Source organism: Anolis carolinensis, chromosome 1 (genome assembly GCF_035594765.1).
Source record: "Anolis carolinensis isolate JA03-04 chromosome 1, rAnoCar3.1.pri, whole genome shotgun sequence".
Classification (NCBI taxonomy): Eukaryota; Metazoa; Chordata; class Lepidosauria; order Squamata; family Dactyloidae; genus Anolis; species Anolis carolinensis.
In genome coordinates, this window is record NC_085841.1 from 20,832,444 (window position 1) to 20,859,115 (window position 26,672).

At 39.3% G+C, this 26,672-nt stretch overlaps 1 protein-coding gene and 1 long non-coding RNA gene across 5 annotated transcripts in view; both read right to left on the reverse strand.

The window, feature by feature from the left end:
• The window catches only part of LOC134296283 (uncharacterized), a 67,065-nt gene extending 63,605 nt beyond the window's left edge, over positions 1-3,460 (reverse strand). The window contains exon 1 of the long non-coding RNA XR_010002947.1: positions 3,174-3,460. This is a non-coding gene — a long non-coding RNA (uncharacterized LOC134296283). The remainder of the gene's footprint in view (positions 1-3,173) is intronic.
• A 3,770-nt stretch (positions 3,461-7,230) lies between these two features.
• anapc1 (anaphase promoting complex subunit 1) overlaps positions 7,231-26,672 on the reverse strand; it is a 57,407-nt gene continuing 37,965 nt past the window's right edge. For all 4 annotated transcript variants that reach the window (XM_062970751.1, XM_062970747.1, XM_008120089.3 and 1 more), the window contains exons 35-48: positions 24,100-24,176; positions 22,554-22,644; positions 22,121-22,174; positions 19,509-19,702; positions 18,685-18,771; positions 18,179-18,296; positions 16,988-17,065; positions 14,328-14,395; positions 13,362-13,500; positions 11,692-11,778; positions 10,287-10,382; positions 9,088-9,286; positions 8,600-8,734; positions 7,231-7,644 (exon numbers count right to left, since the gene is read on the reverse strand). In XM_062970751.1, coding sequence (XP_062826821.1) covers positions 7,529-7,644; positions 8,600-8,734; positions 9,088-9,286; positions 10,287-10,382; positions 11,692-11,778; positions 13,362-13,500; positions 14,328-14,395; positions 16,988-17,065; positions 18,179-18,296; positions 18,685-18,771; positions 19,509-19,702; positions 22,121-22,174; positions 22,554-22,644; positions 24,100-24,176 — 1,539 coding nt within the window. In that variant the 3' untranslated portion in view covers positions 7,231-7,528. The remainder of the gene's footprint in view (positions 7,645-8,599; positions 8,735-9,087; positions 9,287-10,286; positions 10,383-11,691; positions 11,779-13,361; positions 13,501-14,327; positions 14,396-16,987; positions 17,066-18,178; positions 18,297-18,684; positions 18,772-19,508; positions 19,703-22,120; positions 22,175-22,553; positions 22,645-24,099; positions 24,177-26,672) is intronic.

Consider the following 26,672-nt stretch of genomic DNA (forward strand, 5'->3'; position numbering starts at 1 on the left):
GTTCACCTGGACAGTTTTTTTTGACCAGTTTTGGTAACTGATTTTAATGATGTATGTTTTAAAGTTAACATTGTTTTAATGCACCTACTTTATGCTTTTTAAAAACTATTTCCCCCCTCATTTAATAGTTGTTTACTGGAGTCCATTTTTTGAGGGGGGAAAGGCTGAGCATAAATCAAATAAATATATAGATCCCTCTCTAAATGACAAGCTGGCAAACAAGCATAATCATGGAAAACATCAGGAGCCACTGAAATGCAAACCAAATTAATTACTAATTATACTTTTCCGTATTGAAAATACAGTATCCTTTTCCACAGATTCGAAATCTATGATTTCACTTACCAAAAAAATCCTCACTCATGGAAGCATTGTGGACCTAAACAAGGCCACAAATATGCTTCTGGCCCAAACATAATCAAAGTATAGGGTTTGTATATTCTTTTCTGCAAACTAAACCCACCTAGCTTCCTAAGCTGCTCCTCATGGCGCTTCGTTTCCAAACCTTTGACCATTTTGGCCGTACTTGTCTGGATGCATTTTTGCTTGTCTATACCCTTCTTGAATTGTGGACTTGACCCAGGATTATTCCAGGTGAGGTCTGGCCAAAGCAGAATAAAGTGGGACTATGACTTCGCTTGATCTAGACACTATACGCCAATTGATGCAGCCCAGAATCGCATTGGCCTTTTTAGCTGCTGCACCACACTGTTGACTCATGTTCAGCTTGTGGTCTATTAAGACTCCTAAATCCCTTTCACAGGGACTGTTTTCAAGCTAGGCGCCTTGCTCAAAGTGGGTGACAATTTTAAAAAGACTTGTTTAGGGCAGGCATGGGCAAACTTTGGCCCTCCCGGTGTTTTGGACTTGGCTGTTAGGAATTGTGGGAGCTGAAGTCCAAAACACAGAGGGCCAGTTTGCCTGATTTCTGATCCCATTCATTTTTTACTTTTTTGCTTACAAGGTCTGATATTTATAACTGCTCTTGCCTCTCAGATGCTAAACATGCAAATACGTCTGAGAAGAGGAAGTGGGTTGGGGTTCAGGGCTTAAATCAGGGCCACTCTTACATTGTGCAATTTACACGAGCAAAAGAAAACCACCGATGGAAGGGGCTATTACCAACCAGAAAGGATGCCATTTCTATAGTACAATATATTTTAATGAATATTATTTTCCTCTCAGTTTACTATTGCTCTTTCTACTCTCGGCATTAGAATTAAACAGGCAGGAGACTACTTTTGAAGGCATGCATGCCCTATGCTCTGATGGTATTAAAACACCAAGTATTTTAAACAGAAGTTGGTGTAGAGTAGTGATTTGACCCTGCCATATAAAATCCAGATTATCTGGTTTGAACTGTATTATATGACACTAGCTGTGCCCTGCCACACGTTGCTGTGGCCAATTGGAATGGCACTGAATAGCCTCATTACTTCAAAGCCTGGCCGCTTTGTATATAGGGGGATATAGCCTCCTTCTTTGGGCTGGTTGAATGGGACGGAGTGGCCTAACGGCTTCCAAACCTGAGGGTTTTCCATCTAGGGAAAATCTTGGTTGGCCAGGTTGAAGAGTAGTGAATAGTCTTGCTGCCTCCAAGCCTGGCTGCTTGCTACCTTGTGGAATTCTTAGTTGGCCAGGTCGATTAGCGGTGAATAGTCTCAGTTCAGCAAGTATGAATGGTGCAATTAGTTATCTTGATTAGGATTGAATGGTCTTTCAGCTTGCAAGCCTGGGTGTTTCCTGCCTGAGGGAATCCTTTGTTGGGAGGTGTTAGCTGTGCCTGATTGTTTCCTGTCTGGAATTTCCGTTTTATGAGTGTTGTTCTTTACTTAGTGTCCTGATTTTAGAGATTATATTGTTCTGTATTCTTATTAGAGCACAGTAATTATTACATATTATATGTATAATCTTATATTATCTGCTTAGAACAGGGTTTTATGCGGCCTCCTTCCTTCCTTGCTTGCCTCAAACACTGGCCGCTGGGTTCTGCTGCCAAGTTTGGTGTTTCTGGGGCGTTTAGTTGTGTTGTTTATCTCACAGTCCCGATTTTAGTACCTATATATATATATATATATATATATATTGTAGATTAATGTAAAAAGTAAAGGTTTCCTCTTGACATTAAGTCTAGTCGAGTCCAACTCCTGGGGTTGGTGTTCACCTCAATTTCTAAGCCGAAGAGCCTGCGTTGTCCACAGACACCTCTAAAGTCATGAGGCCAGCATGACTGCGTGGAGCTCCATTACCTTCCTGCAGAAGCAGTACCTATTGATCTACTCACATTTGCATGTTTTCAAACTGCTAGGTTGGCAGAAGCTGGGGCTAACAATGGGAACTCATCCTGTCCTGCTGATTCGAACCAAGACCTTCTGGTGAGCAAGTTCTGCATCTTAGCAGTTTAACCCACCACACCACCACACTCCAAGATTAATGTAATCTAGTTCAAAACAGATACATTTTTATAATTGTGCATGTCTTTTGTCTATTGTTGTGTTTTATATTGCTATTGTTTTTATTCGGGCTTGGCCCCATGTAAGCCGCCCTGAGTCCCCTTTGGGGAGATAGAGGCAGGGTATAAAAATAAAGTTATTATTATTATTATTATTATTATTATTATTATTATTATATAATCTGGATTTTATTTGGCTGTGTAGATGAGGCCTCAGAGGACGGCAATGGCAAACCTTGTCTGAACAAATCTTGATAACAAAACATTGTGATAAGGGTTGTCATATGCCGGAAACGACAGCAGCACATAACATTTTGAACTGAGTTTCAGGTTGATAGAATACAGCACCAAAAGGCATTTCAGTATCAAATATTATACTTAGAACAGGCATGGGCAAACTTGGGCCCTCCAGGTGTTTTGGACTTCAACTCCCACAATTCCTAACAGCCTGCCGGCTGTTAGGAATTGTGGGAGTTGAAGTCCAAAACACCTGGAGGGCCCAAGTTTGCCCATGCCTGACTTAGAAGCACAGAGTCAGAAGACCCCAAGGGCCATCCAGTCCAAGCAGGAAGACACAATCAAAGCGCTCCCGACAGATGGCCATGCAGCTGTGCTTAAAAACCTCCAGGGGAGGAGACTCCACCACTTTCCAAGGATGCAAGCAGCCGTATAGACACGTTTTTTAAATGCTAAGGGAATTTCAAGCAAATGCATCCCTTACCAGCACTGCTCCAGGCCAGGGAATGCCTCAGCTGGGTCTATCCAAGCTAGCTGTCCATCCGTCTGTCCATCCATCCTCGGGCATCACAGGGGGGATTGAGACCGTCCAAAGCCCCGAAGAAGCAGGAGGAGAAAGAAGAGCAGGAAGGCAAGCCAGGCCGGCGTTTGTAAGGCGCGCCAAAAGCGAAAGCAGACGCCTCCTGCCCAGATCATTGGCCCCGGTGAGGTTCCCGGCTCATTTCAAATTGGGTGGCAGGCTGCGGAAAAGGAAGCCGGAAATTTCTCTTGTGTCTCTCTTTCTCAAATGACAGGCTTGTGACTCAGAGTGCATCTATTACACTGCAGAATGAATGCAGCTTGCTTGGCATAATGCTATGTATGCACTCCGGGGAGTTGCACAAGATCTTCACCTGGATTGCTGTGAGTTTTCCACATGACCTTGGAGGTGTCTACGAACAACGCCGGCTCTTCGGCTTAGAAATGGAGATGAGCACCAACCCCCAGAGTCGGTCACGACTGGACTTAACGTCAGGGGAAACCTTTACCTTACTCATGGCCATGTTCCATAAGCATTTTCTCCTGACGTTTCACCCACATCTATGGCAGGCATCCACAGAGGTTGTGAGATATGTTTGAAACTAGGCAAGTGGAGTTTATATATCTGTGGAATAATGTCCAGGGTGGGAGAAAGAACTCTCCTCTGTTTGAGACAGATGTGAATGTTTCAAATTGCCACCTTGATTAGCATTGAATAGCCTTGCAATTTCAAGGTCTGGCTGTTTACTGCCTAGGGGAATCGTTGGTTGGGAGGTGTTAGCTGGTCCTGATTTATTCATGTCTGGAATTCCTCTGTTTTCTGAATGTTGTTCTTTATTCACTGTCCTGATTTTAGAGATTTTTAAATATTGCTAGCCAGATTTGGTTCATTTTTATTTATTCATTTTATCTATTTACACGCCAATGTGAGTAGATCAATAGGTACCGCTCCGGCAAGAAGGTAACAGCACTTCATGCAGTCATGCCGGCCACATGACCTTGGAGGTGTCTACAGACAACGCCGGCTCTTCGACTTAGAAATGAAGATGAGCACCAACCCCCAGAGTTGGACACAACTGGACTTAACGTCAGGGGAAACCTTTATTTACAGTACAATAGAGTCTCACTTATCCAAGCTAAACAGGCCGGCAGAAGCTTGGATAAGAAAATATCTTGGATAATAAGGCGGGATTAAGGGAAAGCCTATTAAACATCAAATTAGGTTATGATTTTACAAATTAAGCACCAAGACATCATGATATACAACAAATTTGACAGAAAAAGTAGTTTAATATGCAGGAATGTTATGTTGTAATTACTGTATTTACGAATTTAGCACCAAAATATCACGATATATTGAAAACATTGACTACAAAAATGGCTTGGATAATCCAGAGGCTTGAATAAGCGAGGCCTGAATAAGCGAGACTCTACCGAATTTATATTCCGCCCTTCTCACCCCGAAGGGGACTCAGGGCGGATCACATTGTACACATATGAACATAGAACAGAGACAAAGACAGACGCAGAGGCAATTTAAACCTTCTCCAGCTTCCAGCTTCCTGAGGGTATGCTTGATTCCGGCCACGGGGGAGCAGTTGCTTCATCATCCACTGCGACGGCAACTTCCTCATTCCAACGGGGGCTGGATGATTTTTATAGTGTCGTAAATTAGCCTCCCCACATATAAGTGGTACCTAAATTTCCTACCTGATAGATGCAACTATCTTTCGGGTTGCTTAGGTCAACAACAAGCAGGGGCTATTTTTTATTTTAACTGTCGGGTACTCCTCCCGACACAGGCTGACCTTGAACTCATGACCTCTTAGTCAGAGTGATCTATTGCAGCTGGCTGCTAACCAGCTTGCGCCACAGCTTGGCCCCATTTTTATGGTTTCCTCCTTTCTGTTGAATTTGTGTAAGGCATCTGTGTCATTATTTTCCGTTCATAGTGTTACCTTTGTTCACTTTATTTCTACTCACGGGGTCCCCAACTCGCCCCAATTCTCCCCTCTATGAAAAGGTGTGTGAAAATGACCAATTAGAGATCAGAATTACTCATGTAAAAGCTGGGGGAGGGCATCCTTTGAAGAACCAAAACACCTTCAAACATGGAAGTAACTAATTTCTCTCCAATAGTCCTTGAGATTCTGACACATTGAGTATTATGGGGCTATGGCAGTGACCTCGAAAAACTCTTTAGTTGGGAAAAATGCTCTGTTCTTCTGTTTAATATTATTCTGTGTACTCAGACTTTTGAGATATATGACTAAATAAAATCTCCCAGATGTATTGAGATAAACTTCTTCACAACTCTGTTAAATGTCCACAATATCATTTCAGGAGTTTTCTCAGTAGCAGAATGACTTGGTTACACATGCCTTTTTAAAATATGTATCAGATATGGATGCTTTGCTTACATATATATCTCCCTGTAATAACTTAATGAAAAATTTAGTAGTATTTCCTCATTTTATGATTACTAAACAATATCTAGAGGAGGTTCTCCTTTTGAGTGTATATTTTTACATTTTCCTTCCCGGGTTTTAGACCACAGCAGTTCTATTCCTCTAAACTGCAGCAACTTCATGCACAACACTAAGGGAATATAGGCTATTTTTCTTTAGTTATATGTATTTAAAATGTTTTAATGGATGCTGTATTGATAGTTTTGTACTGGCATTTTTGTTTTTTTAATGTTAAGTATTGGCACTTCTCACAAAAATGTTTTTAGTTGATAAGCTATTCCTTGAAAATAAACTGAGACATAAATGTTTTAAAATAAATCACATTGAGAGATAAATACCAATCAAATATGTGTTGTTGAAGGCTTTCATGGCTGGAATCACTGGGTTGCTGTGAGTTTTCTAGGCTGTATGGCCATGTTGTAGAAGCATTCCCTCCTGACATTTGCCTGCATCTATGGCAGGCATCCTCAGAGGTTGTGAGGTCTGTTGGAAACCAGACAAGGGAATTTTATATATCTGTGGAAGGTCCACGATGGGAGAAAGAACTCTTCTGTTGGAGGCAAGTGTGAATGTTGCAATTAATCACCATGATTAGCATTGGAAAAGCCTTGCAGCTACAAGGCCTGGCTGTTCCTGCCTGGGGGAATCCTTTGTTGGAAGGTGTTAGCTGGCCCTGATTGTTTCAGGTCTGGAATTCCCGTTTTAAATAAAGACCAAGACTTTGAAAACAGGGGAATTCCAGACCTGAAACAATCAGGGCCAGCTAACACTCCCCAACAAAGGATTATTCCAGGCAGAAATCAGGCAGACTGTGAAGCGGCAAAGCTTTTCAATGCTAATCAATGTAGCCAATTGCAACATTCACACTTGCCTTCAATAGACAAGAGTTCTTTCTCCCACCCTGGACCTTCCACAGACATTTGAACCTCCCTTGCCTAGTTTCCAACTGACCTCACAACCTCTGAGTATGCCTGCCATAGATGCAGGCGAAACATCAGCAAAGAATGCTTCTGGACCATGGCCATACAGCCCGCACAACAATCCAGCAATCAAACAGCTGTGGTGGAGGCATGGATGTCAGCATTAGATTGTGTTTTCCAGCTGTATCCCTAGGCTTTTGGAACATTTATTTCCATCCTGAAAGTGTTCTGTATGGAAAAAATATATATCTTGAGAAAGTACTTATTGAGCATTATATTGGACCAACTTCACTAAGTAATGGATACAAAGCAACCCTGATAGAGAAAGGAAATTCTCTCTTCCCAGATATTTTTTTCTACTGTTCTATCTGCTCTAAAAATGCAGAAAATGTTAAAAAAAGCATAAATAAATAAATAAAAATAAATAAATAAAAATAGCATATTCTGTACACTCTGCAGAATATTTTGCTTGTTTGCAGCAAGCAAACTTTGACCTGTGGTTTTTCTCCTCTACTTTGAAATTTTGAACTAGGGCTATCCACTCCTTTTACAGTTGTCATAATTTTGTTAAATTAACAAATGATTAACCAAACTCCATTCGTTCAAGTAGCTGTTTTCAACAGAGCTATCAAAATGCTTTTAAGTGGTTTATTTCCAAATGTATAAAAAGTTTTCCCCCTTTTTTGGCAAACAAGCTTTATTTACAAAAAAGTAAATGTATTAATTTTCACAGGCACATTGACTGCCCAACAATATATAAACCTCTCTTCTTCGTTCTGTAAACATAAAAAAGGAATGAAATTTCATTATGATGTAACTTGGTGAATTTGAAAGCAACACTGATTTCATTCATGCTCTCTTTCCCTCATTATCAAATACTGGGCTGATACTGGTTTGGTCACTTAGTCTTGTCAGGATGCTGGTACTGTCTGTCATGATACCATGGACTGAGGATTTCCCAGGAGCAAAGGGGCAAGTCTTAATAGCGCACGGACTGGCATTTTCAGCGGTTTGAATTTTAACAGCAATTCAGAGAAACTTCTTCTACCTAGAAGAATAAAAAGAGCAAATAAGCATTTCCAAACAGAACGTCATATGAAACACTGTATTTGGGAAGTATATATTCTTTGGTTATCTCCCAAGTATAAATTCTGGTTAAGAACAGTTTTGTTTCTTACTTATATGTTGAGGAAGAGATATGCTACCCAAGTGTCAACATTTTGTACCTGCTACCATATACACCTCTACCACATGGGTGGAAATGAAGTGGCCCTCCACATGGAGGACTACAGCTCCCAGCATTCCTCATCATTGGCTAGGTTGGCTGGGGCTACTGGAACTTCAACTACAAGAATATCTAGAGCAGAGATTTCCAAACTCTGTGTTACTGTTACAAACATGTTTCTGTGTCACCCGAACGTAAGGGGAAATCTCTGAGTCTATGCGAAATAAGCAATAAATTATATATATTTAAATATATAAATGAAAGGTTTTCATGAGATGTGTTGAGTCCCCATACATTTAAATTTATGTATGTGTCTATATCTCTTATAAGGAGTTGGTTTGCTAGTAAAACTGGATAACTGTGTCACATGTCAAGAAAATGTGTCACCAATATGAAAGGTTTGGAAAGCTCTGATCTAGAGGATTACAAGACTCCTATCTCTGTCCTACTGAAAGCAACAGTCCATCTGTTTTGTGTTAGCAAATAACACAATTGTGTGCCTTCAAGGTATTTCTCACCTATGTCAACCTTAAGGCAACTATATCAAGGGGTTTCTGGGACTGGGAGTATGTGGCTTGCCAAGGATTGCCTAGTGGGTTTTTGTGGCTGAGCAGGAATCTGAGCCCAGTCTCCAGAGACTTAGTCCAATGTTCAAACCACAACACTTAATGCAACTATTTTATTACTAAAGAGCTTTAGTTCAGTGGTAGAATACTTGCACAAAGTCCCAGGTTTTTGTTCCTAGCATCTTAAAACAGTGTTACAATATTTTTTTTACCTTCCAAGCCCCCAGCTAACAGCTGTCCTGGAGTTGGGACAGAATGGTATATGAGGAAGCAGGCCAACATGCTCAGTTGAGATTCATCAGTAGGCTGTCCACTTAAATAGGAGTGCAGGCAGACATCACCTCCAGCTGCAAAATACAATACAGGTAAGATCAGATCATGGCAATCTTTAAGTGGAAGGGTTACACAGAATCTGTATGCATTTTATTTTTGTAAATTGCCTTGAATCTCAGTTCTGGGGGCAGTGATGAGATATAAAATAAAATAAAAATTAAGTAATATTATACACATTTAGGTATTAAAGAAGATGTTCAAATTATGTTGGGATTGGAATGCATGTTTGATTTTAAACCTTTTTGGTATTGCATGCACAATGGAAAGGTAAATGCAAGATTTATTTGGAGCAAGGCATTCATGCTCTTGGCTCACATTATTCAACAGTGCTAAACTTGCCAGACAACAAAACACTTTTTGCTTTTACCTTGCAGCCATTGGTCCAAAGTATTATCAATGGAACATTTCATAACTGGTAAGAACTCTGAGTTCATGAAGAACCCTGGGTGTGATGTTTTTCTCATCCTTTCCTGGTGACTTCTAGAATTAAAAAACTCTAGAACCAGTTTTATCTGCCACAAATCAAAGGTCTCAGTCATTTCTCTTTTTTCTAATCTTCTCACAGCCTGGTAAAAAAGGGAAAAGATATAGAATTATCAGCAAAGGAACACAGAAAGATTCTTCACCATGTGGTAACTGGGATCCTCAGCTAGCATGACTGTCAAATATATCTGGATGGCACCAGACTGAACAAATTCCGTACCTATAAAGAGTTATTCTATAAAATCCTTGTGTATCAACAATGGGTAACCAGTGGATTTCCAGATATTGTTAGGTTAACACTCCCATCAGCTCAAACTGGCATATTTAATACCAAACGAAGATAGGAGTTGCAGTCCATATTGGAAAGGTTGCGGCTTTTTCACTCTGTCATATATGGCCTCATCTAAACAGTCTTTGTGGCCCCATTTCTTAAGGTTGGCTCTGCATCTCGTGGTGCCACAGCAGTCTGTTCAGTGCCTTCCAAGTCACCCAGTTTTCATGCAAGTGTGGAGAAGAGCAAACCACAGACCACTTATTACAATGCAGTCTGAGCCCTGCCACATGCACAATGGAGGATCTTCTGATAGCAACACCAGGGTCAATCCAAGTGGCCAACTTCTGGTCAAAGGACATTTGGTATAATGCCAAGTTTTTAACTTTGTGTTTTTTAAATACATTACAACTGTACCCTCAGTTTGCTTCTGATACAATAAATAAATCTAAACTATACGTAAAAACAGGGTTACTAAACGACTTAAGCTTTGAGTTTGTCTTTATGATCAATTTTTGCAAACTACAGTTGAAACAAGATAACTACAATTGGACACACATTATCAATTCATGGGGAAAAAAGATAGAAAAATGTCACTGAAAGATAACATTTCCTATTAAAAACTGTTTATGTAAACTCAGCCTTAGAAGCAAACCTTACAAAATATTATTTGAAATAATATTTTTGAAATGTATTTTTTACTATGACAAATACACTGTGAAGGTGTTGTTTAATAGCGCAATGCAATTGGAAAGTAAACGGTCACATCCACAAGCATCCTTATTGAGGAGGGGAAATGCAGGGTTCTTCACCTGATCAATGGCTATGTATGCTGGAAGCATCTCAGGATTCTCTTGAGTCACACACTCATATAGGATAGATGAGAAGAGGCCAAACATTTCCTGCTTCTAAAAAAATGAGGATAAATCGTAAAGAGCATATCATGCATGTTATTTATTGTATTGCCGTACTTACATTTTTGTTAAACTTGAGTGGAAACAATTGCCAGCTAAAATTATGATGAACATTAGAAAGCCCCTAATTCTGCTCTTTTTATCAAGACATTGTTCCTTTCTTTTAAGCAAATAATCCATGCCAAAGCAGGATTAGGGACTTTCTAATGTTCATCATAATCAACTATTACCCACTTAGTGCAGCCTATATGTTATGCAGACTCTTTACACTAAAGTCACTTCTCGTAATCTTCAAATCTAATACAATGTAATACAGTGGCTGCAAAAAAGTAGTTTCTGAGAACATAAGGCAACCCAAAAGGTCCAATTTCTGTCAATCCCTGTTAAGTCTAGCACTCTATGAATACATGGCCAACCAGTGGCCAAGGGAAGCCCAGCACTACCTCTATCTTGGTTGAGGTAGTGACATTTTTCCTTTTTGATGGTTCAAAATGCACACAAACTTTGTTTCATATATAGTATTATTTAAAATAATTTGTACAATTGCTTCAGGTTATGTGTATTGCATGTATGCAAAAAAAATAAATAAATGAATTTTGTGTTTAGATTTGGGTCCCATCTCGAAGATATCTCACTATCTAGATATATGTCAATACAGCTATTCCAAAATCTGAAAAAATTCAAAATTTATTTATTTCCCACATTTGGACCCCACTCTTCTCATTCCAAAGGGGACTCAGGATGGCCTTACAAGAAGCAACAATTTGATGCCAACAACATATAAGTCCAAAAATAAACAAATACAATTAAAACCCAAACAATTAAAAACATCAATTATTAAAACATCAATTAAAATCACGCAAATTCAAATAATAATCCAAGGCCTGTCCATTTGTCAATCACATTAATTCGTTATCATTATTGCACTGCTTCAATTACAAAAAAAAATCTAAAACACTTCTGACCCCAGCCATTTTAGATAAAGGATTTCAAACCTGTACGTCTATCTTTTAAATAACAAAACTGTACAAATCACATGACATTCGAGAGCAGTGTGTTGTTCACACCTGATTGATCCATTCATCCACCCTTCTGGAATATAACTAGCATGCATCTTGTCACATATATATTATTTTAAAATGAAAAATTATATGCTATTGTGTATTAATTTCTTCCAACATTTCAGATCATTTTTTCCTTTATACCTATTTAGAAGAGCACCAAACCACTATAAAATTTAGTTTCAGGCTATCACAGCACAGTCCACTCTCTTTTCAGGTGGTTTTTATGCCTGACAGCTTACCTGCCCCATATTTGCAGCTGGTTTACAAAAGTAGTCAGCAAATGAAAGCAGTGCAGGATCAGATGTAAAAGCTGAAATTGCTTCTGGCTGAAAATAAATGAGCATTTTCAATCAAATTATTTGTCATTGTAGGAAACTGCAATAATAAAACTCCAGGAACAGAAATAGTGACTTAACAAAACATTCTGCTCTTGATTTTACTTATTATTTAATTTAGGAGATTTCAAAACAGTTTTTCAGTAAAAAAAAAAAATAGCACAAAACAACCAATCAAAAATAAAAACATTAAAATGTCAACGCAATAAAATCCCGTGAGAAAAAAACAAAAGCATAAATTAACCTAGTAAGCCTATCCAAAAGAATAAGAACAAATTATTATTTGTGGAATAGTATAATAGGTTTATAACATGATAAATCACACAAAACCTGATTTAACATGTCTTTAGAGTCCACATAAAGGACAATACAAAGAGCAAAATCACAACAACCCCCCTGTCTTTTTTAAAGGAATAATACTGATTAGAATTTCATTTTATAATTGTAAAATAACCAGAGTTTTGTTGCATTTTAGAACTGTTTGAGAATGCATGTATATGTTAATGTTGTAGTCTAGCAAGCATCAGAGGATTTTTCTGAATGTTCAGAGGATGAAGGGAATGGTGGGTTCCAAAATGAGGAGTCTGTGAGTGTTCAGAGGGAACTGCAGGCAGACAAGGCTGATGTTTTGGATTCTTCAGCTCATTCCCAGGCAACAGGGGAAAATGAAAGTACCAGTTCCCTTGAGAAAAGGCCTTGGGAAGACGGGAAGTTTACAAGGGAGAACAGATGAGAACTGAGAATGCAGGGTGTGAAAAGCCGGCAAAGTAGATATTCTCAGAGGATTTGAGATAAGACCTTGAGGTCCAGATGTCTTAGACATTATATCATGGGCATCTTGGAGGGCTTAAATTAAACGGTTTGATTTCACGCCTTTCAGAGGAGACAACGTTGATAAAGTAGATCAATCTCCTATTAATGATTCCAAGTTCTTGGTTCATGTATTGTCAAGGTTCCTGTTTCATGTTCCTGTTGATGTCTATGTATCTTTGAAGAAGTTCCTGTCTTCATGTTCATGGATATATCTTTGGATTAATGTTATGCTTTTAGAGTCCTTGGTTTTGTGTTCTAACCTGGCATTTTTGGATTACTGTTACTGATCTCTGGCTTCTTTTGAGAAATGCATTTTATATCTTTACTGACACTTTTGTATTTTGCCTTTTTCTTTTTATATTATTTTTAATAAACATTCTTTTATTGGAGCACTGGACTCTGCTGTGGTGTTGGGTAAAAAGGGTGTTCCCGTGCTAGAGTGCAACAGTTATGTATATATATGAACTATATACTAGTTGTACAAGGATATTTAAGTTTGACAACAATTGCTTGTATTTCTCTGACACAGAACCATAATTATTAAAAAGGTCTAATATGCATTGAAAAACGGATGCTGATAACAACAACCTCACCCTTTTTCTCAATTATCACTCGGTTTTCTAAAGACAGTTTTGTGGCAAAGTACCACCAATAAGCACACATTACGAGACACCATTTTTGCTATCATGCATGGTAGCATTACTGCAAGGTAGGACATAAGCACTTCTAAGGTCTTCATGCAACAGGAGAGCAAGGGCTACCTTAAAAGCACGGGCATCTGCATTCCGGTGAGTGACCGTCTGAGCTAGCAGGCTCCGCCAACCCATTGGATCCTCCTTGTATGAAAGCTGCCCAGCTCTCAATTTTACATACAGGACACCATCTTTTGAAAGAATTGATCTGGGGAAAAAGGGAAGATGGGGTCGGGGGGGGGGGAGTATTAACATATTTTTCAGGTTAACAAACTGCAGACAGTCACATAATTTTTGTCTGGTATTTCTGCAGGACAGTGTTACATGGTTGTAAATGTTACAAAATGCTTCTCACTGCTTTAAGGATGAGAAGGAGGAGGTACATGGAATATTCCGTCCTTGTTTCATCATTGAACCCAAGGAAGTATACACACATATCTCATTTGGATATAAAACGGATCTAGACCTGCTTCGTGCTAGCAATGTATCTGGATTAGGTTCTCTGAGACTACATGCTGAAGACAAGTTTTTTGATAGAGGGTTATAAATTAATTGAGAGCCAGGAAAGGAAGACAAATGAACATTTGAGGAAGGGGGCTTGAGATTTCCTTAATAGTGTCTTTCTTGAGGCGCCTTAATGTCCATAAACACACAAACAGGCACAACCACAACTATACCATTTCTTTTACAAAAGAAAAAAGAGAACTATCTATGAGTTGAAGAAATTATATATAAAAGGAACAGAAGCTTGATAGAATTGAGAGAGAGAATCTTCCAGAAAACAGCGAACAGACAGAAAGGTCTGAAAAAGATTGGAAGAATACTAATAGAACTGATACAGCAAAAGGAGGTTCCTCTCTTGCAGAAAGATGCTGGACCAGATCTAGATGGTTCTCAGCTACTCAGGTAGCTTAATGAGGCACAGAGACTATGAAGAAAAGCAAGGTTTTATAGCAACAATGCCAGGTATGGCTTCAGTTTGATCTCCAGAGTTCCTCTTGAGCAATACAACAGTGTGGACTAGGATCAACTTACTTTAAATGGTGTGTCCCCTTGCTTAAATCAATCAGTAGTTCCCAGTATCGGGGACCTTTCACCCTGATCTGGAAATGTAAAAATATGTCAGTTATACATAAAATTATACATCATGGGTAATATTCCAAGGAACCACAGATAACATTATGTAACAAAATTTGAAAAGTTTTCCATTCCTGGTTTGAAAATGTTATCCCTGTTTAGTTGTGTGGTACTTCCTTTGAAAGTACAGTAGTTATATACTCTAGGAACTTCATTTTTGTGGCTGCCACAAACTATGTTGAATTCATTGAGATTCTATGAGATATTTATTGAAAAACTAGAGCAAAAATGTGCTGCAGGATGTCTGCAGTTAAATAAACTTTTCCCATGTTTTTATGATAAAACCAATTAGGAAATTACATTTATAACACAGGAACAAAAATCATGTTACATAGTGTAATGCTACTCTTTTTTTCAAACCCACTTCCAGCAATCACCATCCAATCTCCTGCAAAAGCACTGAGCACAGACAACTTCACTCTCCTGGCCAGGGGATGTCTAAATCTGTGCCCCACAAGTTTGCTATGGGGAAAAAAAGATTCACTCTCATCTGTACATGTTCAGAAATACTTTCCTCAAATATAAGGGGAATTGAAGCCACTTGAACCTATCTTCATTATGAATTACAGGAGCTGTCTTCATAGACCTGTCAGCAGCTTATGACACTGTAAACCATCGCCTTCTCCTGAGAAAAACTTATAATATCACAAAGGACTACACCTCACCCACTTCATAGGAAATCTATTACAAAACAGCTTTTTGTTGAATTCCAGGGCCAGAGAAGCAGATGGCGAAAACAGAAGAACAGCCTGCCTCAGTGGAGCCTGCTTGCTCCATCAATATTTAACATTTACACAAATGACCAGCCACTGCCAGAAGGGACAGAGAGTTTCATCTATGCTGACGATCGTGCCATCACTGCCCAAGCAGGGAGCTTTGAAATGCTTGAACAGAAGCTCTCCAAAGCTTTAGGTGGTCTTACTGCCTATTACAGGGAAAACCATCCCTAATCCATCTAAAACACAGACGTGCACAGACAAGCATCTCGAGCTCTGAGGATTACCTGGGAAGGAATCCCACTGGAGCATTGGAGCACACCAAAATACTTGGGAATTACCCTGGACCGTGCTCTGACTTACAAGAAGCACTGCTTTACTACCAAGCAAAAAGCGGGCGCTAGAAATAACATCATATGAAAGCTGACTGGCACAACCTGGGGATCACAACCTGACACCGTGAAGACATCTGCCCTTGCACTTTGCTACTCTGCTGCTGGATACACATGCCCAGTGTGGAACACATATCACCACGTTAAAACAGTGGCTGTGGATCTTAATGAGACATGCCGCATTATCACAGGATATCTACATCCTACACCACTGGAGAAATTTTACTGTTTAGCCAGCACTGCACCACCTGACATCTGCCGGGAAGTAGCAGCCAACAATGAAAGGACCAAGGCATTGACATCTCCGCCCTATCCCCTGTTCGGATATCAGCCAGCATGCCAATGCCTTAAATCAAGAAATAGTTTTCTAAGATCTACAGAGATACTTGCAGGAACACCTCAGCAAGCAAGAGTCCAAAAGTGGCAGGCTAAAACCCAGAACCTTAATCAGTGGCTGACACCGGATGAGAGACTCCCCCCTGGGCACACAGAAGACAGGGCAACTTGGAAGGTGCTGAACAGACTGCACTCTGGCACAAGATGCAGAGCCAACCTTAAAAAATGGAGCTACAAAGTGGAGTCCACAACATGTGACTATGGAGAAGAGCAAACCACAGACCACCTACTGCAATGCATTTTAAGCCCTGCTACATTCACAATGGAGGACCTTCTAACAGCAACATCAGAGGCACTTCAAGTGGCCAGCTACTGGGCAAAAGACATTTAGTATTAATTCCAAGGTTTTTTTCTCTTTAAAAAAATCTCTATGTTTGTGAATCCATTACAACTTGTACCCTCGGTTTGCTTCTGACATGAGAAATAAATATTATGAATTAAAATTTTAAATCGGGATTAATAAATAGAAAGCAAGTAAGTAAATAAACAGAATATTTTTATGTTGGTACTCTATATAAAGAAAGATGCATTTGTCTCCTATGCAGCTATTTCTATCCTACTGCAACTTCACACAAACCATGAAGAGAAATCAGCTACAGAAGAGGAACAAACCAGCCAAAAATATTCCCAGTTGTCACCACTTCCTCTTACCCCCATAGATTAACCCTGTCATATTTATGCTCTAGTTTGCAAGAAGATATGCTAAATGTAGCACACACAGAGCCTATTAAACAGGTGGTTCATACCAGTACCATCACCCATGAGCAAAGATTAGAATGAGTTTAATTTAAAACATTGTGCAAATATATAAAGTAGAGCAAAACTTAATTAGCAAGGAGTAATTTTAAAGCTGGTTCCGTGCTGCTTAAAATTATCCGAATTGTCTGAAATCAATTGTTCCTATTCACTAGAAAGAAGCAACAAAGGAAGGATTAGAAAACTCACTGTGATTTTCATTAATTAGCAGATGCTTATTCAACCCCATGTCAAGTATTTCTTTTCAATAAACTACTTAATTTACACCTGCAGCCTCTAATCGAAATTCAATATATACCTGCTTCAACAAATGAAGTTCAGGGAGAAGAGTGGGTGCCATGGGTTCTTCGGTTGTTTCTTCATACCACTGGGTTGCCTTTTGAGAATATAAAGAAAAAATTAGCCCCAAATTATTCTAATGTATAGTGTGTGGGGGGATACACTATATGTAGATTCATTTATTATCCCAATTATGTGGAACAGCAATACCTAATATCCCCATAGCCTTTGTTCTGCTGGCTGGGAATAATAGAGGTCGCCGTCCAAAACATCCAGAAGGCTCTGGAGCCACAGTGGTGCAATGGTACAACAGGTTAAACCCTTGTGCTGACTGAACTGCGGATCTGAAGGTTGGGTTGCTGACCTGAAGGTTGCCGGTTCAAATCTACAAAACGGGGTGAGCTCCTATCTGTCAGCTCTAGCTTGTGGGAACATGGGAGACACCTCCCAGCAGGATGGTAACACATCCGGGTGTTCCCTCGGCAACATCTCTGTAGATAGCCAATTCTCTCACACCAGAAGCAACTAGCAATATGTTCTCAAGTTGCTTCTGACACAATTAACAAAAACTGGATTCCTAAATGTATTTAGGAATACATTTATTTTCAAAGGAACTAAAATCTGATTTCAATGCATATAACAGCAGCAAATAATCAAGGCAAGCCCACATGTCCACAGAACAAGAAAATGCTGAGCTGCACTTTCAGATATTCTCTTTCTACAGAGCTACACACTCTCATACTCAGCTGGAAGTGGGTAGCAAAAATTGCTTTGTGTTCTCTCTAAGCTCAGCACAGAATATTGGAGCTTCCACCAAAATGTATCAAGAACTTTCTAGAAGATTCCGATCTGATTGCACAGTTGCAGGCATTACCATATGTGCAATTTCACAGCCACCACAATGAAGAACTAGAATTATCCAGATCCAGCAACACCACACAGCCAAGGTGTCTTGAACTACTAGCAGGGAAAAATTTAGGAAGACTCTGTTCTATAGACTTAATGTAATTTGATAGCACTTTAACTTCCGTGGTTCAATGCTATGGAATCATGGAAGCCGTGCTTTACAAGGTCTTTAGTCCTCTCTGACAGAATTTTGGTACCTCACCAAAAATGGTCAAACTGTGTTAATTCGACTATGGAGATGTACTCACAATTTACCCCCAAGTTTCTTTCAATTATGTCCTTTGGTCCAACAAAATCTACCAACCTTGTAAGTGACCTCTAGCAGCGCATAGCAAGGAGTTTCTGTATCCACATCTACAGGAACGAGGAGTCTGGGCTCTGCTGCCAGGACATATAGATGTCGCAAGGCTTGAAGGTGATATCTGCACAAAAGACTACAGATTAAGGAGTGCCTCTTTCCAAGTTAGCTTACCTGCCTTTTGCAGTCAAATAGATCAAATCCTGTTTAGGAATTCTACCCATCAAAAGCATGTGAGGCAAGGCCTTCTTGGTTGTGGCCTTGGTTCTGTAGTACTTTTTTTTTTCTAAAGTGGCTCACGTCTGACTGTGGTTATTGGTACTGAGGAAAGGCATACATATACATTTTTATTCAGGAAAGTTTTTAAACAAATATCCCTTCTCTCCCTCTTCAAATATGGAGTTTATTAAAAGCTACCAGATAGAGGCTTATTCAGGAATCTCTGTGTGCACATGTACAATCCGATTTTTCAACATTTTGTTTTAGCTGTTTATCCTCTGACTAAACCTTACCTATTGTCTGTACTGTGAACTGGAAAATGAGGGTACAGTGCACAAAGAAGAGCAGCAATGGAAGAATTTGAGGTGCTGAGTGAGTACCTGAAAAGAAACAGCAGTCTTTATCTTGATGCAATAAAAACAAGGGATTGCTAACCTACAGTTTGTGAACCCCCAAATATTGATGATTAGACCCAGTCAGAGATCAAAAATGACAGAAATTATAATAAAGCATCTGAGGGGTTTTAGTTGTTTGAGCTTAATATTTGTTTCACACAGTTAAAAGGCCCATACAATAGCCTTCTGAAACCCACACAAGATAATATCAACTCTAAACCAATATATTTCTAGGAGGAAGCTTTCAACAGATTCAAACTATTGGCCCATCTAAGACAATACTGTTTCATCAAATAATTAGTTTAACACAGTGATCTTTCATAATCTAGTTTCCTTTTAAAAGCTAGTTTTTTAAAAATGCAGCAGTAACTAAGCACAGAGCTGAAAAGCCCTGCCGTTTGACCACTGCAATTTCTGACCAGTCTTGATCAACTATTTTCTCAGACATCCATCCATATTTTCTTTGCTTCTTTTCTCCTAACATGGAATGACTGGAAACTTTTTTCCTTTGTAAGAAAAGAAGAAGTTCTTAGCAAGGTGAAAGTTGTCCCAACTATACATGGCCAGCAATATGTACTGTATTACTTGAAACGTATGCCTTTCCCTGTTTGGAGCCTGACTGAACAGAAATGCATGATTCCTTGATTATTTTGATAGGTGGTAAGGCTTTGATGCCTGTTTTACTTCAAAAGTTATTTTTGAAAAAAAAAAAAAAGAATTACCTTCCCCCTCCCAAAAAGAGGAGCCCAAGAGCCATATGATGTGCCATATGGAATCCGTAGTTCATCTCTCCTCCAGTCTTCTTGTGCATAAAACGGCAGAGCTGGAGAACTTTCAAGTTTCCAGATCCAGCCATCACCATTGAGAGGGAGAGCAACACCACACTCAGACAAGTCTCCAAGTTATAGTGACCAGCCTGAATAAAAATGCATAGGAAAGATGTCAATGCCTGGGATTGTTTCAAGCAACTGACTGTAACAAGTACAAAGATCCCAAAAAGCCTTGTTGATAAAGTGTCTTTGGTAGGAGGGTTTCCAACAGGTACAGGCAAACTTTGGCTCTCCAGGTTTGGCCCACCATCTGTTAGGATGGTCCAAAACACCTGAAGGGCTGAAGTTTGCCCATGCCTGGGCAAACTTCTATGCATGTTACAGCCTTTAAAGATTCTAATTTTAGTGATCCCTCCACATATGACAGCCATACAAATTTCACATGTATTTGTCTCAATTATCTAAATCAGAAATAAGGAGAAGATGATATTAGATTCACCTCATTGGTCTGTGCAGTAGCTCAGAAAAGGTTTCCCAATGATGCAACGTTGGCATCATCACTGTAAACAATGGTTATGGAAATAAGAAAGCTTTTAAAGATTAAGGACTTTAAGATCGTATCAGAGGCTGCTGTGATTTTATAGGTTTTTATAGATTTAACATGAATTATTTTAATATTAATTGATGTTTAATATTTATATATTTTAAACTGCATTGTAATGCTTTTAATTGTGAGCCGCTTTGGGTCTCCATATAGTGAGAAAAAACAGGATATAAATATAATATAATGTAATATAATATAAAGGTTGGGAAATTGATCAGTCAAGTTTACTACCAAAGAATCGTGAGAACATTCTGGTATTGAAAACAATTTAATTATATATTGATTCAGTACACCACCACTCTACATGGGCTATTTTTTTGCACTAGACATGGTAAACTTCATGTTGTAGCTTGAAGTCTCCCAATTCTTAGAAGAATGAGGATCCTCTCATAAATTGATAGACTAGCAAAACCAATTTCCTTAGACCGAAAGGAGAAGCATCTGCCATTAGCAAGGTGGTAGCCAGAACCTGGGAAATTTATATTTTTTTAGATTACAGCTCCAACCATGGTACTCAGCTATCTGTTTTATAGAGAAGTTCTGAAATTATGAATTTGACAAAAAAGTGACATAAAACATTATCCTTTATTTCCGTTTTCAGAGAAAACAATCCAATTCTTTATGGCTTGCTTTGCTGGCTCCCCCAACATATAATGTTCACAATACAGAGTTTTCTGCTAAGGTATACAGAAAACTGGGTGAGTATTTGCAAGGATCAACACCAAGGTTAAAGTAGATGTATATGTAAAAAAATAAAGGGCCCACATGCAGGTGTGTTGCATGGGTTAATACATGGAAATGATTTCTCTTGCTGCAATAAACAGGGTATAACTACAGAGGTTTGAGTACACCATTTGGAGCTCTTTACGAAGTGCTGTTGAGGGTGTCGAACACTGTTATTTTTCTCCTGAGATTGTTGATACAATGCTCTTTGGAAAGGACCATTTGTTTTGTAAGTAAGTTGCTGAATTAAGCTAGGTATATTTTATTTTGAATGCTGAAGGACTATATTTTCTGCTACATCTGGATAAAGCTATTTATTTTCTTCTCTGCTGAAACTCTGCTGTAAAGAATAAAGACATTTTCTTTTTGCAGAAACCTACTGTGACCCTGGTGTCATTTTATCTTCAAGGGCTCTGCAAGTTGGACTTTATGTTTGGTGCTATAGAGGGACGGGGTTTTCTGGAACTAAACGCGGCACTAAACGCAACACTTTCCTCTCATGAACCCCTCTCTTACATAGTCTTCCCCTCCTTTCCACACTGAAGAAAGATTGCTTGAGTTTTGTGCATATATATAACAGCAAGTACACTGCAATCTATGTAGTTTGTATGCATACATGTTATAATCAGAATTTAGGGAAAGATACTCTTTTGATTCCAATTCCCTAAGTCCTACAACCGACAATACTATCTTTGGGGAATTCTGACAGACACAGCCTCAAAATTAGAACTTTTCTAAGCTCAAATGGTAATATCTATGACCAATTATACATTTAAGTCACAGATACATTTAAAATGTTACAGTATCAGACTTGGCAGTATTAAAATAAGTAATTATTTCTCCAAGGAAAATTAGTAGATATAAATTCCCTTCAACACAAGAAACAATACACCTCTGTATCACTACCTCCTGGGAAGAAAAAGTAGGAGGTGCTATATCACTAATGCCTCGCCTGTGGGTGGCTGTTGTGGGAAGAAGGCTCTAGAATAGAAAGGTGTTTGGTCTAGTCCAGATGGTTTTCCTATGTTGCTGGTTTAAATGAATCATCTGTAGAGCTGTTCAATTAACAGAAATTTTAGCAAACAGAAAACAGAAGTAAGCACCCCACATCTTCCACCCACCAGGTGCATTAGTGCTTAGGGATGTGTGGGTTGGAGTGATAGCCCAGTAAACTGGAACTGTATGATAAACTCTGTGAAGTTTCACTTTTACTAATGTAAATTCTGGAGAAACTTACAATGGAAGCTGTAGCTGAAGATAAACACTTCATGAAATCTTTTGCAAAGGCGAACTAGAAAGAGAACATCAAAATGGACACATTAGGACATTGAAAACACAACTCTAGTGCAGACCTATGCAGACCACTCGCTGTATTACCATTCCAGCCACATAGAAATATTGTACCTCCTTTTCTCATAGTCAGAAGTTTCCTGAAGACTTAAAGACTACATACAATCTCAAGGAATTTATGAAAGCCAAGAAACCTTTTTAAAAAAACCTGCCTGTGATCTTTGGGGATCAACTATTTTTTTATTATCCCTCAATTAAGCAATTCCTTGCCAATAGGAGTCTGGTTCTTGCCAATAGGAGTCTGGTTCTTGACCACATTAACCCAGTAAGAAATGAAAGGGAAACTACAATAACTATTTGTTAGTTAGCAATCCACTTACCAAGCAATTAAAAGCAGCCAGATTTTCTGAACCAGCAAATCGAAAGCCCAAAGCCAAACAGGCCCCAGCCATGATGTAGACATGAGCCTGCCTAGAAAGAATTTTGATATGAAAGATTTTTAAATTCACAATGTCAAATCATCACAAACCCTTCCACTTCCTTTCATGTTCATGCTTTTACTGCATTCCCCTACAATGCAGATTGACACTGTGTGCATGAATGCCTTCAAGTTACTGTTGATTTACAGCAGCATCATGAATTTCATAGGTTTTATGTGTTGTTGAAGGCTTTCATAGCCGGAATCACTAGGTTGCTGTGAGTTTTCCAGGCTGTATGGCCATGTTCCAGAAGCATTATCTCCTGAAATTTTGCCCACATCAATGGCAGGCATTCTCTGAGGTATGAGGTATATTGGAAACTAGGACAAGGGAGGTTTATATATCTATGGAAGGTCAAGGGTGGGAGAAAGAACTTTTGTCTGTTGTAGGCAAGTGTGAATGTTGCAATTAATCACCTTGATTAGAATTGAAAAGCCTTGTAGCCTCAAGACCTGGCTGATTCCCGCCTGGGGGAATCCTTTGTTGGGAGGTGTTAGCTGGACATGATTGTTTCATGTCTGCAATTCCTGTTTTCATTGGTCTTGCCAGTTGCCTCCTTTGAAATATAGCCTAAAGCATTGCTTCTTAAACTGTGTGTCCCAATGCCAAATGAGACCCCCTTAGTAATTTAATGCTAAGGTCCCAAAATTGGCAACAGTAAAAAGTTTCTGAGAATCGCCTAGTGGCTGTTTTAGACATTATCTGGTCTGCAGTGTTTAGAGTGGACTCTGTAGAAGATAATTCAGCTGTACTTAATAAAGAGAAGTTGTATGTTGTATGGACTACTTTACTTTGTCTGAGTAGGATAGTTCATTTGTATCAATGTGATCAACACAGGACTCTGAGCTATAAGTAGTCTAGGTGGACATGCCTGATCTACAGCTAACTAATGTACATTTGCTAGTTAAAGGGACTGCAATAATGAAAAACAGAGAATTAGACCCTTACGGAATCAGCAAAAAGTGAAAAGCTGAAACTTCCATATTGGCAGCTGCATTTGGCTAGAGCCGGACCCAAAAGGAGTCCTGTTCTTAGTTCCCTGTTCTGTCTTTATCCTTTTCTAATAGTTGTATGGCCACTATATGGTATCCCTACAGTGCAGAAACATGCTGAATGGTGAAATAATGTGGTAGAAGGTCTAAATCAGGGCTTATAAAGAACAATTTCCTAATACTGCTGCTGTGGTCAAAATGTTGCTGAGGAGCTAAATGGGAACAGCACTAGACATGTCCCTGTAGAGAAGGACAATTTGTAACTTTTACAAATTTAAATGGTGAATAGGGAGTTCTTTTTCAAATACCCTGTATAATGGTGACTAGTTTATAGCAGTGAAAGGGAGTTGGAACGTCAACTGTGACTGATTAGCCTTTAAAAGTAATTTTCCAAGTTTTGCTTTGATTATACTTGTTTGAGGAAAGGCAAGTAGGAATCCCATCTGGTGACTTACGCCAGTGTCTCCAAATTCAAATCTTCTGATGACGGCATCTCAGTTGCATGAAGGGATACACTATTCTCCCTGACAATCTGTGAGAAACACAATGGGAGCAAATGTTAACAGCTGATTCTGCAGAGATTTCTATAGTTTTAAAGATGTCATTATGCCATTTTAAATACTATCAGATTAAGACATCCATTTAAAGTCAGGATAAAGGGCTTTTATCTTGGATGTTTAAACACGCCTAAGTATAAGAGGACTGGGATAGCATGTTACTTTTCTGGTTATATATTCTCTAAGCCTTTCATGAGTGCTTTTTAACATGTGGAAGCTATTTCCAAGTAATCACAAATAGTTGCCAAGAAATCACAAACAGGATTACAATGTTTTTCAGTAAATTACTGGGTTGGAGTCACACCTAGCCTTCTGTGTGAGAAGGCTTTTGATCAAATAGAGTATTTCCAATAATGGAACAGGGGAAGAAATTGCTTTGATCAATTCCTCCTCTCTCTGTACCTTTGTATGTCTCTCTCCTCCATCAAATCTGCTCCAGAGGCATAAAAAAGAACAATATACAAAAAGTGGCTCTACAGGAAAGTGCCTCACCTTATTTCTCACTAGCTGGAGTGTCTTAAACCTAACTCTGTTTAGTGAGTATTCTCCTTGGAGCAAACTGCAGACTAAACCCAATCTCCTTGTTGTATATGACTCCTTAGCTATCACGTCTGGGAGCCCTTTATCCTAACCATACTATCAAGAAAACAAAGAATGCAAAGAGTTTTTATCTGATAAATTGTTTAATTGTTTTTAGATAACTATATTTTATATTTTTATTAATTTTATATAGTTTTATATTTTAGATATATTCAATCCCATTGTTGGGAATAGAAATGAATAAAATAAATAAAATAAATAAAAAGGAGGAAAGAAAGAGTGGAGGAAGCCATCGGAGGCTGCCTTCACTGGAGTCATCGCCTTGCCACCTCAGAGGGTCCGCTTGGACAGCTTTCGTCGGACTGAATGCTCCCCATTGGAGTTTTTTAGATTCGCATATGGATATTGCTGTACTTGTCTAAAGAGTGTCCCTTATTAGATTTAATGTGTCGCCGCCACTTGGCTTTCTCCCCATTTTTGTTTCTTACCTATCCCTTTTAAACCTATGTTTTTAGCAGTGTGAGTCAATTGAGTATACTTAACTCACATTGTTATAATTGCTCTGAGTAATTAGTGCCTTGGTGCCTTTATTCAGGACTGGGTTGTGTAGAAGAAGGAGGGTCTGGCTAGAAGAATAGAGTAGTAGAGTTGTAGTAGAGAATGAGTCAGACAGATGCACATGGGAACCACGATCTATCCCAGTTATGCCACCTCATGGGTAGATCGTTTAGCCTCGTCCTCTCTCTGCTCGTAACAGTGAATGACAAATTAGATCATCTCCTCAAAGGAATTTTGTTACTGGTAAACACCACTAGACTACAGGATGTTCCTGGGGAGGATAATAATAATACTGGTTATGATCTAAAGGAGGCCAGTTGTCCTTCAGATTTGGTGGGAGAGGTAGAACTTGGGCTCCAAAAGGGTAGTAAGGAGCTAAGATTAGAAAATGACGAGGTTGAGGGAGGGAATGATTTGTTTGTTGATCAAACTGTTCAAAGGAGGGAAGGTATGGATCTAGATTTGGCAGCGGTGAAGCTGATAACTAATTCTCCGTTGGAGGGGGATTTCTCTCCTCCATACGTAGAGGATTACTATGAACATCTTGTACAGACGAAACAGCTGGCTTTTCAAATTGAAGACTCTATATTGAACAGGGGTAGATGGACCTCGGAAAGAGTGATCCAGAGGTCCTTGGGTCAAATTCTTTCAAGGAGCCTGACGACAGTCAAGATAAAGATGATCACTTGGCTCCATAAGGGCTATCAATCACATGATCGCTCTTTACGCCTTATCTTCACTTTTGAGGATAAGTCTATAACAGAGGAATTATGGGCCCTTAGGTTCCGGCTGCTCTCATGGGGCATTACCATTAGAAGAGTATTTGTGGACCCCGTGATTCGCCCTTTGGTGGCCAACCTATCTTTACACACTCAACCATCTGTTAGGCCCAGAGATAATAGGATGTGTAGTCCTCAGCATAGGCTCCCCCCTTTAGAAAAGTCTCAATTAGAGACTCTGGCCCAATCATTTTCCGTACCAGACCAGCAACTTTCACCCTCTTCAACCTCACTACGTTTTTCCAGTAGGCCCCATTTATCCCCTTCTTTTGAAGTAAAGTTAGATGGTGTGTCTAGTAACCTTTTGGATCCAGGGAGCTGACTAGATTCTCTTAAGGATGCTCCAATTGAGCCAGACTCCTTGGAGGCTGGGGAACAGGCGGGGGGTGGCTCCATCGAGGTTGTGTGGGGGAGGAGGAGGAATTGCCGTCAACGAATTTCCAGGGAGAAGCGCGACAGGGTTCTTGCGACCCTGGAGAAGGATAGGTGTGGTAGCCTCCATGGTAGCCCCTCCCGGCTGAAGGTCCTGCTGTTTAATGCCAGATCCGTCAAAGGTAAATCATCTATTATCCAGGATCTAATCATGGATGAACA